The sequence below is a fragment of the Gracilinanus agilis genome, chromosome 2, assembly GCF_016433145.1.
Source record: "Gracilinanus agilis isolate LMUSP501 chromosome 2, AgileGrace, whole genome shotgun sequence".
In the NCBI taxonomy this organism is placed as follows: domain Eukaryota; kingdom Metazoa; phylum Chordata; class Mammalia; order Didelphimorphia; family Didelphidae; genus Gracilinanus; species Gracilinanus agilis.
In genome coordinates, this window is record NC_058131.1 from 467,925,120 (window position 1) to 467,943,705 (window position 18,586).

An 18,586-nucleotide genomic window follows, 5' to 3' on the forward strand; every position below is an offset into this window, starting at 1 on the left:
GGGGGGGGGAAGGGGTGTTGATGGGGGGGAAGGGCGGGGCCAAACCCAAGTGGCCAGGAATCTGGATGGACTGGGAGGAGCTTACAATCTAAAGGGAGAAACAGCATGCAAACACATATATACAAAGCAAGCCATCTATATATTAGGATTTCATTGGCAGAGAGAAGGCACAAGAATTAAAAGGGGTTGGGAAAAGCTTCCTGTAAAAGATAGAATGAGCAGATACTTAGTTTCTGAATGATATGTCTTTACCCCGTTACCTACGCATAACACCAAACTGAGGAACCAATCAGTATTTATTAAATACTTACGTGCCAGATACTGCGCTAAGGGCTGAGGATACAAGAAGTTGCAAAAGACAATTCCTGTCTTCAGGTAGCTTATAGTCTTAATGAGGAATGCAACATGTAAACATATACAAACTATATATAGGACAAATAGGAAATAACAGAGGAAAGGCAGTGGAATTAAGAGGGTTTAAGGAAGGCTTCTTATAGAAAGGTAGGATTTTAGTTGGGCCTTATAGGAAGCTGGAGTGTTCCATAGAGTGGAGGAAAAAAAGTTCCAGGTATGGGGTATAGCGGGAAGCCAGTGTCATTTGATGGAAAAGTACACGTCAGAAAGTAAGGTGTAAGAAGACTGAAAAGATAGGAGGGGGCTAGGTTATGACAGACTATGAATGTTAAACATTTGCTTTTATTCCTAGAGGGAATAGGATGTCACTGGAATTTTTTTAATAAGGGGGTGATATGCATATGCGTGTATATATGTGTGTGTGTGTATATAGAAAAAATATATATAGTGTGTGAATACATATGTAGGGGTATGTGTGTATATATATGTTTGTTATATATATAAATATGTATATATGTATCAAGCTATATATGGGATAAATAGCAAATAACAGAAGAAAGGCAAGAAATAAAAAGGGTTGGAAAAGGCTTCCTGAAACAGATGGGATAAATGGACATATACTCTATGTACATGAAATATATTTACCCAGATCAGTTAGTATTAGTGTGAGAGCCATTGTTTTTGGTTTATGTAAAATCTTAAAGAACAAGAACTTTATTCAGTGGTCTTATTGTCATATTAAAGTAGAACAAACTGCTCAGGGCATGGTTTCCCAAGGGTAAGACTCTGACTCCTAGACATCTATTTTAAACCTATCTAATGAAAATCACTAATCACTTTGGTTTTAAAGATCTATTGCGATCATGTAAACAATTAATAAACACTAATGGCTATAGCCCATGACCCTGAACCCACTGGCCTTTGAAATAGCAATTTCTCTAGCCTAGTGCCCTTAGTCATCATCCTGGGAAGCAATACTCTGTGGAGATATAGCCTCACCACTACTGCTGATGCTACAGCCAGGGCTACTGAAGATCCAGAAAAGGAACTTTACTGCCACCAAAGCCCTTGGCATTGTCCAAAGATTCAGCTTTAGAAACTAAGATTTTTTTCATCAGAATGACGGGAATTATTACTATTTGCATTGTTGCTGCACTCTAAGGACCTTGTGATTTTTCATCAGATTTGCAACTAAAACCTTCTGTATGGGGGCAGTTAAGTGGTTCAGTGGAATGAGATCCAGGCCTGGTCTCATATTTGGCTTGATACTGTGCCAGCTGTGTGACACTGCCTACCCCTTACTGTTCTTCTAACTTAGACTCAATATACGGTATTGATTTAAGATGGAAGGTAAGGCTTAAAAAAAAAAACAAACTTCCATATGTGTGGTCTTTGTGAGGAGGAACTCTTAATTTTTCTATTTGTATATTCAGAGCTTTATATACCTTTTTATATAGTAAGTGATGAATGCTTTTAAAAAATCATTCAATTCATTAATTCCTTTCCCAGACCATCAACCCTGCTCTAGCTTCCCTTCTCTTAATTTTCATCACATTCAATTGTTTTAGTCATTTCTACCTCATTGTGACCCCATTTAGGGTCAAAAGATAATGGAGTGGTTTGCTTTTTCCTTCTTCAGCTCATTTTACAGATGAAGAACTGAGACAAATAGAATTAAGTGATTTGATTTGCCCAGGATCACACAGATAGTAAATATCTTAGCAGGCAGGCTAACCCAGATTGAGGGTAACCTGAGAAGCCTCAGGTTTCTTAATCTTTTGGTAAATTGTGGGGTGTTTACCCCAGGCATATATAAACTTCTTTCTGTGGAAGGGGTGGATGAAAACAATTTATTCTAAGGTGGCTGAAGTAGGCTCTGAAGTACATAGAGCTTGGTTAGACACTGAAGAAGCCAACATCATCCACTGCATTCTGGACCATCACCAGCTGTCTTGACTTTTGTCTTTCCTCTGGACTTTGGTAATTCTGGAAGAGTGAGGCCAGTGACTTTGTGCACTTTCTCATTTAGTCCAACTTTTTAAACTTGAATTAAAAGACATCACCCATGATGTCATTTTTGTTCTTTCTGAGCACAAAGAAAACAACCATTTTACCTACCCAACAAGTATTTCTCTTTTCTTCTACTCACACAACCACCACCTTTCACCCGGACTACTGCAATGACCTTTTTGGACTCTTTGCTTCTGACTTTTTGATCTAGAATAGATGAATAAAATATTAAATCTCTGAATAATACAGCTGCTAAAGTTGTATCTATATATCATTTCACTTGTCTGCTTATATACTACAGTGGACCCTCTTGCCTCTATCCTTAGCAATCTAAACTGCAGACTTGCATTCTTTACATACATTACAGCCCATCCAAATTAGCCTACTTCTGTTCTCCATTTATGACATTCTATCTGCGCTTGCTGAATAGGCTATCCGCCTTTTCCTGGAATGCTCTTTCCTTTCATCCCTGCCTCAGAGAATATCCAGTTTCCATGGAAGTTCAGTTCAGGTGCTACTTATAACATGAAGTCTCTCCTGATTTCTCCCCACCTACATACTAGAGTTTCTATTTATTTATAAGTGTTGTTGCTCTTGATAGACTATAAACTCCTTGTGGCAGTGACTTTTCATTTTGTCTTTGTATTTCCAGCACCTAGTACATTGTCTGGCACATAGATACTTGATTGATTGAACTACTGAAACATTTTGTATACCAATGAGACCTCTCTTTTTTTTTAAACCCTTACCAGAAGGTAATTAGAATCAATATCGTGTACTGGTTCTAAGGCAAATGAGTGGTAAGGGCCAGGCCATGGGGGTTAAGTAACTTGCCCAGGGTCACACAGCTAAGAAGTGTCTGAGGTCAGATTTGAACCTAGGACCTCCCATCTCTAGGCCTAGCTCTCAATCCACTGAGCCACCTAGCTGCCCCTTGAGACCTCTATATTAACAGTTTTCAAAACTTGTCCTTTTAGAAATAAGTTTGAAATTTGTTGTTGTTCAGGGACAGGAGAAAGAGTAACTTTTAAAAAGCTTAGGATGTAAGGAGATATATATATATATATATATATATGTTTTCCATATTACTTTTCAGAAAATTATCTCATAATTGTTAGTAATGGATGTTTCCCTCTTTTCATTCCCCTAAAGTATCCAAAATGACTGACTTATTTACCACTTTGGACAAATTTTTGCTAGAACTGGGTAAGTTACATGGGTGAAAGTTAAATTGGTAGCCTTTTGTTTAATCCTTTAAAACATTTTACCAATGAAGCAAAACTAAAAAATTGTCTGTTTTAGTTTTTCAGTCTGAGCAAGATTCAAATGCCAAAGAAGCTGCAGAGCAACAGATTGCTTGTAAGTAGTTTTATATGATACATACTTTTTATTTGTGTTAATACTTAAGTTCGTGGTACATATTATTATGTCAAAATTACTCAGTGATTTAGTGCTGTCCTGAAGTAGGCAAAAACATGTCTGTATTTCAGATGAAGCCATTTTTTGTTGAGGGAATTTTTTTTTTATTTTCCTTTTTTTGTCTAGACCCATGATTTCATTGGTTGCAGGGAACTCTCAGTATAGAAACACTCTCCATCAATGTAAATTGGAAACTTGTCTGCCCCTGAGTCTTTTAGAGGCATTTGAGGACAATGAGAAGTTGACTAACTCATGGTCATATAACTTCTATGTATATGTCAGAGACAAGACACATCATGTCTTCCTGACTCTAAAGCTGGTTTCCTATCCAGTACACCATGGCGCTCCTTTTTCAGTCGTTAGAATTTTTTTAAAAGTACTATTAGAGGGGGCAGCTGGGTAGCTCAGTGGAGTGAGAGTCAGGCCTAGAGACAGGAGGTCCTAGGTTCAAACCCGGCCTCAGCCACTTCCCAACTATGTGACCCTGGGCAAGTCACTTGACCCCCATTGCCCACCCTTACCACTCTTCCACCTATGAGACAATACACCGAAGTACAAGGGTTTAAAAAAAAAAAAAAGTACTATTAGACTTGAAAAATTCCACATTTCCAGTAAATTTTTTCTAAACATAATTTTATAAATGAGAAGGTCGTATTATGTGTGGATTTAGAAGACTAGGTTTTAGTCCTGGCTCTGCCATTTCCTAACTATATGACATTGGATAAGTTAATTTACCCTCTCTTTCTCTGTAAAATGGGAATACTGTTTATTGTCTCACATATCATGAGAATCAAAGGAAATATTTATACATTTTATAAATGATAAAACAATATTTTATTTAAAAGTAATATTTATTAGCTATAAACAGATCGAGTAAAATGAATATACATAATATAATATACATACATAATATAACCAGAAGGAACAAAAAGCATAAACTGAAGGTTATATTATAATGACCAAGGTTAGTTTGGGACAAGAGCTGAGAAAATGATAATATCTCTCCCCCTTTTGGAAAGTAGAGAGATTATGAACATGGAATATTGCATTCACTGTCAGTCTTGGTTGATTTTGCTGTACTACTTTTTTTCCTATTCAAATTTTTGTTACAATTGATGACTTGCAGGGTAAAAGAGGGGGTAGGGATATACTGTATTTATAAATGAAGGTGATGTAAGAAACAAGAGGTAAATAATAATAAAACAAAATTATGATTAAAGACTGACAAAAGAAAAAATCCATTAAGTTCTTGACTCTTCAGAAAAACATAATCTAAAATTGTATTAAGATTAATTAATTAAGAGTATTAAGAATTTTTGGCTGCTTTTAATATTTTCACTTGTATTATTCTATTTGGAATGAGTGGGAACTTTGTGGATAGCAACTATATAGTTTAATGGTATATATAATATTCATTTTGAATTTAAAAGTGACTTAATAAAAATTGTAGATTATCTTTGAATGCCTTAAATTTTATATCATTATATAAAATCTTTTTGTATGGGATCAGTGACCATATAAGTTTATTTTGGCTCTATGATAAGTACATTTAAATAAAATATGTTTATTCTCTTTTCAGTATTCTGTACAAATATAAAAGAAAAAAAGAGGAATATTTTTACTCTACAAGACAAAATAAACACAAGTGATGATGAAATTGCTCATTACCATAAGCATAACAAATATATGAAGAAAGACTGTATTAAGTAAGTACTTTAAAGAGACAAAATTTTATCTTTGGTATTAAGTTCTTTTATTTAGTGTTTCTAAATGAGAATCTCAGCTAAAAGTATGTTTCTCAAAGTTTTAGGGTCATAAGGAAGTATCCTACAATGAAAAAGATATACAGAAACACTTTGTTACTCAAACTCCACTAAAGCAAACTCCATTAACCCAAAATTTGAAATAATTTGGTGGATACAAGATTATTTTTGAGTAACATGTTAGAAATAACTTCTACTTCTGTACATTTTCTGGATCTTCTTTATAAATGAAGAGAATCCCATTTAAAATCAGTACTTTTCCAAACAAATATCCAAAAAATTAAAGATTCCTTCAATACTTACTTCTTCAACATTTAATTTCTATAAAGATTCCTTCAGTAGTTGTTCAACATTTAATTGTTCTAGGTTAAAATATTTCTGTGTATTATGTCAGATATTATGTCAAATTGCCAATATAAGAGTTTTTTTGATAACTCTCTACCTTTTACTAATATCTATTTTTATTTCAAGATATTGAGTCTTTATTATATACAAATCACTGTGGAGTCTTTATTATATTCTGTGCTCGAAAATAGTTATTTCTCTGAAAATATGCAGTGTTTCATCATGACTATGGATCACTTATAGGTTAGATATTCCAGACTAAAAAAATATAAATGGGAAGTATTTTGCAAGGTTTAGATAAGGAGTATTGGGTAAATGAAAGAAAATCTGAATATCAGCATAAGATAAAGCAAGATTTATGAGACTTTCAGGGCACTACAATATAGCAGTGAGGTGAAACAGAATTTGGAAGAAGCAATGGGAACAATCTATTTAATGCTTAAAGTGGAAACTGCTACATGATAAAAACCATTTTTAGGTTTTCATATTAGTAGGGTTCCCTCACACCCAAGCCATATAAAATTACCAAGCCATATAAAAGAAAAAAAATATTTTATGCTTAAGTTGATAGGCATTTCACTCCTTAGTTGTCTGAAAGTAGCCATTGGGTTTGATTTTCTTTTTTTAATTCAGGAAGACTGAATAACAAGTCTTTCTCTAAGTTTCAACAGGGTAGAAAATATCTCTTTATTCCCTATTCCAGTTCTCTGAAGTGGCTACCCCAAAAGAAATGTTGAATTAATATCTCAGCTATGTGATGCCCAAGAAAAACCAGCTTTGTAGTGTTAAAAGGAACCAAGATGTGCTGGAGCATAAATAGCATAGCAATACCTTCTGCAAGCAGCTCTGTTCATATTTTCCTCTTTCTATCCACATTCCAAACCATTCTGCATAAGAAAAAATATTTTAAGAACCTTACTTTTGTGTATAGATGCATGAAAAGGAGTTGAGAAATTATTTTCTCTTATATAAGCCCACAGGGGATTTTCCTCTGTGAAAGTCTGTAAAAGTCATTCCAAGGAGAAAAAACTGATATCTTTCATTGGGTACATTTATTTGTTAAAACCTACCTTTGTTATTATCTGATATACTCTTAATGCATATAAATTTATTCCACAGCTGGATGCCAACATATGACGTCCTTCATAAACATGAAGATTATTTGCAGGAACAATTTCAGAATCACCAGGAAACTACTGAAAAAGACAAGTACTGTATAGTGCTAATTCCAATTGATAAACAATATAATTGTTAATAATAAGAAATAGGACATTATAAGAATGCTAATTGAAATGGAAAAATTTGTGTTCAAGGAAATTTAAAAAAAAAGTGTATTAGTACTTCTTTGTAGATTATATTGCTTCTGATGTTTAGCAACTGAATCCTAAGGCTATAGATCAATGATCTCCAAAGGGTGTGCTACAAAAGCTGTGTAAGTGTGAGAGGAAAATGACAGCTGGCATCACTGTTGGGATCTCTGTACCCAAGGTCTCCTTAGGGTTTTTGTACACATGTCCTTGGAGCAAAGCCAAGTACACATGAAAATAGATGGAATAAGAGCACATGTACATTGTCAGAAGATAAGCGCATCAACATGGAACAAACACAGGCATGTAGTTTTCAAACCATGGGCACCTCCTTTCATTCACAGATCTTAACATATTTGAATTGACTCAGAGATCAGTAAATAAAAGTGGACTCTTTGGTCCAGGGATGTTTTTCATAGTTAGTCTGGGAATTGTGGCTGTTCTCTGGGACTCAGTGTGGAAGTGTGCTTCAGCTTTCATGTTGCCAAACCTTTTAGATGCACAATTATGGCTCTTGTTTATGAACTAGGAGCTCTCAATGGTGCAAGAATGCTTTGATAATGATCCTTACACTTAAACTCTAGAGGACTAGAAATGATATTTTTTTGTTTTCGCCTACTTGTGGAATTATCTTACAAAAAAACTTTGAATGATGATATTTGTTGTTTTGTAACATAGATTCTTCCTTTTATAGATGCTTTACTTAGCTGATAAATTGTGTATTGTTAAAGAGAAGAAAAAGGTTGGATATAGTTCCTAGTTGATAAAACAAAATAATGATGATAATGTTGAATATTATAATATAATCTTCACATATAAAATGGTATTTAGGAGTGAATATTAATCATGTTTTAAGCATAACTAAAAGAGAATATTTTATATGTTCATTATGTAAAAAGGATCAAGGAGTGCCTTACCACCCCCTTCTAGTGAGCCACATGTACACTGGCTTAGCACTGAAGGACTTGTTCTTTTGTATGGCCTGAGAACGCTTATTAGTCCTTATGGGACTCTTTGGGACATCAAAATAAATCTTTGATCCAATGATTCCTGTGCCACTACATTGAAATGGCCAAAGTGTATATTTATTCCCTTCTTTCCTATCATGTAATGAACATATAACATGAAATATATTATTTTTCAAATGTTATCCCTCCATGATCAGCATTACATGAAATTTCAGGGTTTCCCCAGTGTTCACTGTTGTTCCCATATTCCTTTCCAATTTACATCTAAGTGATAAAATTCTCTGGTTCAGAATTGCCTGGCTGGCTACTGCTTCACTTGACTTTAGAGGCCTAGATTATTATTATTATTACTATTATCACCTCTAGATGAATCAGTTTAAAATGTGCTACTCCCTTTCTTCCTAGATAGTGCCTACTCTTTTCTGTTCCCAGTCAGAAACTTTTTATTTCTTCTGAGGAGACCAAACACAAAGACAGAAATGGACTTAGAAAATTCTTATTAAAGCAACCTGAGCAGCACTTAGTAACAGATCTTACTGATATTTTGATTTTTATGTACCTTCTCTTTGCTCCTTGGCCTTAATATGAATCTCACCAGTGTAACCTTTATCTTTTATTTTTACTAAGTTTCTTTGCAGTCCCCTATGTTTATGGCATTGGTATCATAATTGACTTAAGATTTCTCACTCTCACTCACCCTACATGTACAATCCATTGCCAAATCCTGACATTTCTACCTTTATATCATATTTCTTTTTTCACCATTTATTAATATTCATTTTTAACATGGTTACATGATTCATGCTCCTACTTTCCCCTTTGCCCCCCGCACTTCCCCCACCCATGGCCAATGTACATTTCCACTGGTTTTAACATGTGTCATTGATCAAGACCTATTTCCAAATTATTCTTAGTTGCATTGGTGTGGTAGTTTGGAGTCTACATCCCCAATCATGTCCACCTCATCCCATGCGTTCAAGCAGTTGTTTTTCTTATATGTTTCCTCTCCTGCAGATCTTCCTCTGAATGTGGGTAGCGTTCTTTACCATAAATCCCTCAGAACTGTCCTGTGTCATTGCATTGCTGTTGGTACAGAAGTCCATTACATTTGATTTTACCACAGTATATCAGGCTCTGCTCCGTTCGCTCTGCATCAATTCCTGGAGTTCTTTCCAGTTCACATGGAATTCCTCCAGTTTATTATTCCTTTGAGCACAATAGTATTCCATCACCAGCATATACCACAATTTGTTCAGCCATTCCCCAATTGAAGGACATAACCTCATTTTCCAGTTCTTTGCCACCACAAATAGTGCAGCTATAAATATTTTCGTGCAAGTCTGTTTATCTATGATCTCTTTAGGGTATAAACCCAGCAATGGTATTGCTGGATCAAGGGGCAGGCATTCTTTTATAGCCCTTTGAGCATAGTTCCAAATTGCCAGCCAGAATGGTTGGATCAGTTCACAGCTCCACTAGCAATGCATTAATGTTCCAATTTTGCCACATCCCCTCCAGCATTCATTACTCTCCTCTTCTTTCATTTTAGCCAATCTGCTAGGTGTGAGGTGGTACCTCAGAGTTGTTTTGATTTGCATTTCTCTGATTATTAGAGATTTAGAACACTTTCTCATGTGCTTATTGATACTTTTGATTTCTTTACCTGAAAATTGTCTATTCATGTCTCTTGCCCATTTATCAATTGGGGAATGGCTTGATTTTTTATACAATTGATTTAACTCCTTCTATATTTGAGTAATTAGACCCCTGTCAGAATTTTTTGTTATATTTTTTCCCAATTTGTTGTTTCCCTTCTGATTTTGGCTGCATTGTTTTTGTTTGTACAAAAGCTTTTTAGTTTAATATAATCAAAACCATTTAATTTACGTTTTGTAATTTTCTCTAACTCTTGCTTGGTTTTAAAATCTTTCCTTTCCCAGAGATGTGACAAGTATACTATTCTGTATTCACTTAACTTATTTATAGTTTCCCTCTTTATATCCAAGTCATTCACCTATTCTGAATTTATCTTGGTGGAGGATGTGAGATGTTGATCTAAACCTAATCTCTCCCATATTGTTTTCCAAATTTCCCAGCAGTTTTTGTCAAATAGTGGATTCATGTCCCAAAAGTTGGGCTCTTTGGGTTTATCATACACTGTCTTGCTGATGTTGTTTACCCCAAGTCTATTCCACTGATCCTCCCTTCTGTCTCTTAGCCAGTACTATATTATTTTGATGACTGCTGCTTTATAGTATAGTTTAATATCTGGTACTGCTAGACCCCCCCTTCCTTCACATTTTTTTCATTATTTCCCTTGATATTCTTGATCTTTTGTTATTCCAAATGAAATTTGTAGTAGTTTTTCCTAATTCAGTAAAGAAGTTTTTTGGTGATTTGATAGGTATGGCGCTAAATAGGTAAATTAATTTGGGTAGGATGGTCATTTTTATTATGTTAGCTCATCCTACCCATGAACAATTAATGGCTTTCCAATTGTTGAGCTCCAGTTTTATTTGTTTGGAAAGTGTTTTGTAGTTGTTTTCATATAATTGCTGTGTTTGTTTTGGTAGATAGATTCCCAAGTATTTTATATTGTCTAGAGTGATTTTAAATGGTGTTTCTCTTTCTACTTCTTGCTGCAGTGATGTGTTGGAGATATATAGAAATGCTGATGATTTATGTGCATTTATTTTGTATCCTGCAACTCTGCTAAAGTTGTTGATTATTTCTACAAGCTTCTTAGTTGATTCTCTGGGATTTTTTAAGTAGACCATCATATCATCTGCAAAGAGTGATAACTTAGTCTCCTCGTTGCCTATTTTGATACCTTCAATTTCTTTTTCTTCTCTAATTGCTACTGCTAGTGTTTCTAGTACTCTGTTGAATAATAGAGGTGATAATGGACATCCTTGTTTCACTCCTGATCTTATTGGGAAGGCTTCTAATTTATCCCCATTGCAGATGATGCTTGTTGATGGTTTTAGGTATATACTGTTTATTATTTTTAGGAAAGGTCCTTCTATTCCTATACTTTTCAGTGTTTTTAATAGGAATGGATGCTGTATTTTGTCAAAGGTTTTTTCAGCATCTATTGAGATAATCATGTGATCTTTGTTTGTTAGATTGTTGATATGGTCAATTATGTGGATGGTTTTCCTAATGTTGAACCATCCTTGCATTCCTGGTATAAATCCCACCTAATCATGGTGGATGATCTTGTTTACTTGCTGGAGTCTCTTTGCTAGTATTCTATTTAAGATTTTTGCATCTATGTTCATTAGGGAGATTGGTCTGTAGTTTTCTTTCTCTGTTTTTGATCTCCCTGGCTTTGGAATCAGTACCATATTTGTGTCATAAAAGGAATTTGGTAGGACTCCTTCTTTGCTTATCATATCAAATAATTTGTATAGTATTGGGATTAGTTGCTCTTTGAATGTCTGATAGAATTCACTTGTGAATCCATCAGGCCCTGGCGATTTTTTCTTAGGGAGTTCTTTGATGGCTTGTTCAATTTCTTTTTATGATATGGGATTATTTAGGTATTCTATTTCTTCTGCTGTTAAACTAGGCAATTTATATTTTTGTAAGTATTCATCCATGTCTCCTAGATTGTTATATTTATTGCCATATAATTGGGCAAAATAGTTTTTAATGATTGCCTTTATTTCCCCTTCATTAGAGGTGAGGTCTCCCTTTTCATCTTTGATACTGTCAATTTGGTTTTCTTCCTTCCTTTTTTTTATTAGATTGACCAGTATTTTGTCTATTTTATCTGTTTTTTCAAAATACCAGCTTCTAGTCTTATTTATTAATTCAATAGTTCTTTTACTTTCAATTTTATTAATTTCTGCCTTGATTTTTAGTATTTCTAATTTAGTTTTCATCTGGGGATTCTTAATTTGCTCGCTTTCTAGTTTTTTAATTTGCATGCCCAATTCACTAATCTCTGCCCTCCCTAATTTGTTAATATATGCACTCAAGGATATAAATTTCCCCCTGAGTACTGCCTTGGCTGCATCCCACAGAGTCTGGTAGGATGTCTCATCATTGTCATTCTCTTCAATGAAATTGTTGATTGTTTCTATGATTTCTTCTTTGACAAATTTGTTTTGGAGAATCATATTGTTTAATTTCCAATTAGTTTTTGATTTGCCTGTCCAGGTGCCCTTACTAATTATTATTTTTATTGCATTATGATCTGAGAAGGTTACATTTATTATATCTGCTCTTTTGCATTTGTTTGCAATGTTTCTATGCCCTATTACATGGTCAATCTTTGTGAATGTACCATGTGCAGCTGAAAAGAAGGTATATTCCTTTTTGTCCCTATTTGATTTTCTCCACATATCAATTAAATCTAATTTTTCTAGGACTTCATTCACCTCTCTTACCTCTTTCTTATTTATTTTTAGGTTTGATTTATCTAGATCTGAAAGGGGAATATTTAGATCTCCCACTATTATGGTTTTACTATCTATTTCCTTCTTGAGCTCTGCCAGTTTCTCCTTTATGAATTTGGATGCTATGCCACTTGGTGCATACATATTGAGCAACGTTATTTCCTCATTGTCTATACTGCCTTTAATCAGGATGTAATGACCTTCCCTGTCTTTTTTAATCATATCTATTTTTACTTTGGCTTTGTCAGAGATCATAATAGCCACTCCTGCCTTCTTTTTCTCATTTGAAGCCCAAAAGATTTTGCTCAAGCCCTTAACTCTAAACTTGTGTGTGTCTACCCACCTCATATGTGTTTCTTGTAGACAGCATATGGTAGGATTTTGGTTTCTAATCCACTCTGCTATTTGCTTCTGTTTTATGAGTGAGTTCATCCCATTCACATTCAGAGTTACAATTATTAGTTGTGCATTCGCTGACATTTTGGTATCTTCTCCTAGTTCTGCTCCTTCTTCTTACACTATTTCCTTTTAAACCAGTGGTTTGTTTTAGACCAGTCCCCCTTATCCTCTCTCTTGATTAACTTCCCTTTCTACCCCCTCCCTTATTATTCCCCTTTTTTTATTTTTAAAGGCCTAATGAATTCCCTCCACCTTCTTCTCCCCTCCCTTTTTTGATCTTCCCACTCCCCTGCTCCCCTTGGTTTATCCCTTCTGACTTTCTCAGTAGGGTTAGATAGAGTTTTATATCCCAATGGATAATATAGCTACTCTTCCCTCTCCGGATTGATTACACTGAGAGTAAGGTTTAAATATTACCTCTTAATGCTCTCTTCCTCTCCTTTTTATAATAGTATTGATCCCTCCCCTTCCCATGCCCTCTTTGTGTGTAATAGAATATCCTATTTTTCTTATTCACTCAAGTTTCTCTTGGTGTCCCCTACTATTCACCCCCCTCTTTCCCACCCCTCATATCATCTTAGACCATTTAGTATTCCAACCTCTTGTGAATACTATAATAGTGAATAGAGTTCACTACAGAGAATGATACATAGCATTTCTCCACATAGGAATACAGATAATTAGATCTTATTGAAGCCCTTAAAGAGGCAAATTTAAAAAAAAAATATGAGTTTTCTTTCTTTCCCCTTTGTTTCTTATTTACCTTTTCATGTTTCTCTTGATTTTTGTGGTTGGTTATCAAACTTTCCATTTAGTCCTGGTCTTTTCTGTGCAAATACTTGGAAATCTTCTATCTTGTTGAAAGCCCATACTTTCCCCTGGAAGTATATAGTCAGTTTTGATGGATAGTTGATCCGTGGTTGAAGACCAAGTTCTCTTGCCTTTCTGAATATCATATTCCAAACCTTGCGGTCTTTTAGTGTGAATGCTGCTAGATCCTGTGTGATCCTGATTGGTGCTCCTTGATATCTGATTTGTCTCTTTCTGGCTTCTTGTAAAATTTTTTCTTTTGCTTGGAAGCTCTTGAATTTGGCTATTATATTCCTGGGGGTTGTCTTTTCTGGGTCTAGTGTAGAGGGTGATCTATGGATCCTTTCAATGTCTATATTGCCCTCTTGTTGTAGAACTTCAGGGCAATTTTGCTGAATAATTTCTTTTAGTATGGAGTCCAAATTTCTATTAATTTCTGCTTTTTCAGGAAGACCAGTGATTCTCAAATTGTCTCTTCTAGCCCTGTTTTCTTGGTCTGTCACTTTCTCATTGAGATATTTCATGTTTCCTTCTATTTTATCAGTCTTTTGACTTTGTTTTATTTGTTCTTGCTGTCTTGAGAGATCATTGGCTTCTAATTGTTCAATTCTAGCCTTTAGGGACTGGTTTTCAGCTATAATCTTTTGGTTTTCCTTTTTAATCTGGTCATTTCTGGTGTTCAATTTGCTTATCAGTTCATTTGATTTCTGAGCCTCACTTTCCAATTGCAAAATTCTGCCTTTTAAACTGTTATTTTCTTGCCTGATTTCCTTTTGAGGTATTTCCCATTTCTCTAGCCAAATCTTTTCCAACTTTTTCGTCATCTCAGATTTGAACTCTTCAAGAGCTTGTGACCAGTTTTCATTATTTTGGTAGGGTCCAGATGTGATTGCTTGTTTGTTCTCCTCTTCTGTTTGCTCTGTTGTCTGGATTTTCTCTGTGTAAAAGCTGTTGAGTTTTAAAGATTTCTTCTTCTTGTTGTTAATCTTTCTCTTCTGGGCTTCCTGATTCTGGGTTGCCATTTTGAGCCCAGCCCCTTCTCAGCTTTATCCTCATGTTCAGGGTCTGTCTGCGCACTTTAGGCTTCTGAGGTCTCGGGTCTGGTTATTCTCAAGGTCAAGCCTCCCGGTGGTCCCCCTTGCTTGATCCTCTGCGGGAGGCTCCTTTACAAGTCTCAGAGCACTGCTTCCACAGTCGTATACCCATCTGCACTAGTTCCCCACTCAAGGTTTCAGAGCCTTCGTTCACGCCTGTGTCTGCCTCCATCTGCGCCTGCGCTCAGTTTCAGTGCTCAATGTCCGTGCGGGTTCTTTAGCCTTTTGGGGTCTTAAGTCTTGCTGCTCTCAGGAGCAGGCCCTGGAGCTGCCAATGACTCAATGGGTGCCCCAAACTTGCTCTACTTCTTTTGAGCTGGCTTTGGCACTGTAGGTGGTGTGTGTGTGTGTGGGGGGTTGCTCAGCCCGTGATTTAGTGAGAGCTGTTTCACCCCTTTATAGCATGGAATTGCCCCCATTCCACATACCTTCCACACTGTACCCTGTTCTGGGGTCCCTCCATTCTTCTGGATTTGTTTTTATGGCCCCTTGAGGAGTTAGGAGAGGTTAAGCACTGCTTTTTACTCTGCCGCCATCTTAACCCAGAAGCCCCTTTATGTCATATTTCATGTATGCACCCTTTTGTCTGCTCTTAGAGCCATAGCTCTTACCCAGGTCTCATCACCTCTCTTCTGAACTACTGTAGTTGCTTTATAATTGATCTCCAAGCTTCAGATCTTTCCCACTCTCATTCAGCTACCAAGGAGATTTTTCTAAAGTGGAGGGAAATCTAACTATGTTGTTCCCTTAACCCCTGTTTAATGAGCTCCATTGGCTCCCTATTACTTTTGGGATCAAATAAAAAGTCTTCTGTTATTTAAAGCCCTAAATATCCTGTGTCTTTTATTCCTTTCTAGACTTTTTATATCTTTTTCTCCTCTACATACTCCACAATCTAGATACAGTAACCTTGAACATGACACATATCTTCTGACCATCTTGCATGCCTAGAATGCTCCACCTTCTCTCTTGGGCCTCTTCCTTTCCCTTAACTCTCTCAAGATCTACTTCAAAAGAGAACTCTCCTTGTTCCCTGCAGCTGCTAATGCCTGCCTCCTTCAGATTCCTTCATGCACACTTCTTGAGGGCAAGGACTTTACTTTAGGCCTTCCTTTGTATATCTGGTGCTTATTGGCACATAGTAAGTGCTTGGTAAATGTTTGTTAACTTTCTGACTATATACATTGTACCCAAAGTTTTAGACTTTTGGAACAGCATTAGTAGCTTAAAATTTTACTAAGACTCAGGGGATGATATTTAATCTTTATTGTGAGCCTCCTTTTCTTTCTCATGCAGATAATATATTTCTCCTTTTGTTGTCTAAAATGTGCTTTGTGCAATGGAAAATGTGCTTTGTGTGGATTGGAAAATATGATCTAAGTTCTAGACAACCTCTGAGTAGATAAGAATATCCAGCATACTGAGGGAGAGAGAATGACAAATCTTTGGAATTGGGGTTTGATAGTATTAATAATGTAGAAGGAATTGTTAGTATGTGTATCATGAGAGTACATCTTGCTGATATTTTATGAATATAAATTTATGAATCATTCAATAATACTTCCAGATGGATATAGAATGATATCTGGTGTTATGATTATTTATGAACATAATTAGAATGTATTTGCCTTAATTGAATAGTGTACTTATTGGATTTTTTGCATTTATAGTGTTTTATCTAATTACTTTTAAAGGCAATAAAATTATAAGTTTATTCATATGTCTTCCACACGGTTATCAATTTCCACTTTCTTGTTTTAACAGAAAAATGTATCACGATTATATGAGACAGTATAATGATACCTTGAAACAATACCAGCTACATTATTCAGAATCGCCTTTTGCTCAAGAGTATTATAAGAACAAGACAGAAGTAGAAGAAATAAAAAGCCGAATATTAACATATTCTGAGCAATGTAAAATTAAGGAAACTATTCTTATGGAACTTATAGGTACAAAAAAGATTTATTATTAATACATTGTCCGTGCAAAAATACCATGAGTTAATATAAAGTATAACTTTGTTTTTCAGTGCCCGCTCCCTTTAAATCACTTCCTGACTGGACATTACAAATGTATCCATACTTTTATTTACAATTTTTAAAATATGTGATTTCTGAATTTTAATTTTTAATGTTTCACTGAGAACCATAAGTAATTATTATTTGATTAAGAATGAATAGGTAGAATTTTTCAAGTTAATTATTTTAAAAGCTCTCTTATAATATACACATGTATAATTAGTGTGTATATAAGTATGTATTTGTGCATTGAATTTAAATCTGGGGCTTGCTGAGAACTATGACAGCATCCTGCATCGCAGTTGTTGTAATTTTGGTTTTGGTACATGTTGTTGTTGTACCCACTGTAACCATTCTGGAATCTGTTGTTTTAGTAGGCATAGTTGTTCTGCCTAAACCCATTATAATTATTGATTGGGCTGTCTTGGTTTCCTCTAAATCCTTGCAAAGAAAACTATTCCCTGAATCCACATTCTCTAATCATGTGTCCCATTTTGTTGCAGAGATAGCATCTAGGATTTGATCTAAATTGCCTAGGGCTAAAGTTATTTCTTTGAGGCTTGTTAGATCTCAATGCAGCCACAGTCTTTACTTGTTGTATGTCACTGTCTTTCAGTTTTTACTTAAGTTCTCTGATCTCTTTTTGCAAATTGTCAATGACCTCTGTTTTTTCCTTAGTCTGTCTGTCACGTTCTCCCTGCCAAACATAAGTAGGTATTTCTTCCATTCTTCAAATCCCATTGTAAACCAGCCTGGGCAGCTATTTCTGAAAAAAACTTTACTATAGGAGAGGCATTCTTCATGAATTGGTGACGTATATGATTAACATGTCCTTCTGATAGCAAATCACATGCAAGCCGTTTCTCACTACAATCAATTATCCTGTCTAGAAAACTAGCTGGAGTTTCTCCCTCCTCTTGTCTAAGCCTTTCAAACTTAGACCAAGTTCCAGGGTGCTTGGAATTGGCCTTCATAGGTTCTAGGAGTGCTTCTCTTGCTCTCCTCAATTCTCCATGCACTGAAACTGACTGATATTCCCAATTTGGTTCCTCAGTTGGCCAATTGGGCAATCCTGGATTATTACTAGTTTGTTCTATAATCCTTTGTTTCTCCCTTTTTGTAAGCACTTCATCTAGTAACACTTCACAATCTTGCCAAGAAGGATCAAAAAATTTGATGGCGCTCTTAAACTCTTGGACAACCTGCATTGGTTCTTCTTCATACTTAGGAGATCTCTTTTTAATACATCCTTCCAAGTCTGCCTGAGTGAAACTCTTATGAACCCTCACGTGCCAGATTCCACTCTCCAGGGATACCATAAGGATTTCTCCTAAGGGAAACACGGTAGCAGGGTTTGATTCTAATGCCTCATTTTCCAACTCTAGCTTTGTAGGTGCATCAGATTTCTCTGCACCCTGCACTGATCCTCTTGCATTAGCTAGCTCTCTGCATTGTGCCTCCACATTTTCTAATTTCATTGCCAGGTATTGTAGTTGCTTTTTGATATCCATTCCTGTAAACCTATTGCATCCCTTATTTACAGCCAGTTTTGCTTTAACCATTGTGTATAACCAAGCCAGAGTCAAAACCAGTATAGGGACATATGATATAAGTTGCTGTACAGTCATTTTTAGTTCAGGCTTCAAACATTCAAACATAACCTATCCAATCTTGTATTAATGTAGGTAAGGTT

The 18,586-nt window shown here is 35.6% G+C and overlaps 1 protein-coding gene across 1 annotated transcript in view; it reads left to right on the plus strand.

Annotated features, from left to right (window-relative positions):
* Positions 1-3,524: 3,524 nt before the first annotated feature.
* C2H14orf39 (chromosome 2 C14orf39 homolog) overlaps positions 3,525-18,586 on the plus strand; it is a 44,450-nt gene continuing 29,388 nt past the window's right edge. Inside the window, exons 1-6 of the mRNA XM_044662020.1 lie at positions 3,525-3,570; positions 3,667-3,723; positions 5,363-5,489; positions 7,011-7,100; positions 16,637-16,824; positions 16,905-16,947. Of these exons, the coding sequence (XP_044517955.1) occupies positions 3,525-3,570; positions 3,667-3,723; positions 5,363-5,489; positions 7,011-7,100; positions 16,637-16,824; positions 16,905-16,947 (551 nt within the window). The remainder of the gene's footprint in view (positions 3,571-3,666; positions 3,724-5,362; positions 5,490-7,010; positions 7,101-16,636; positions 16,825-16,904; positions 16,948-18,586) is intronic.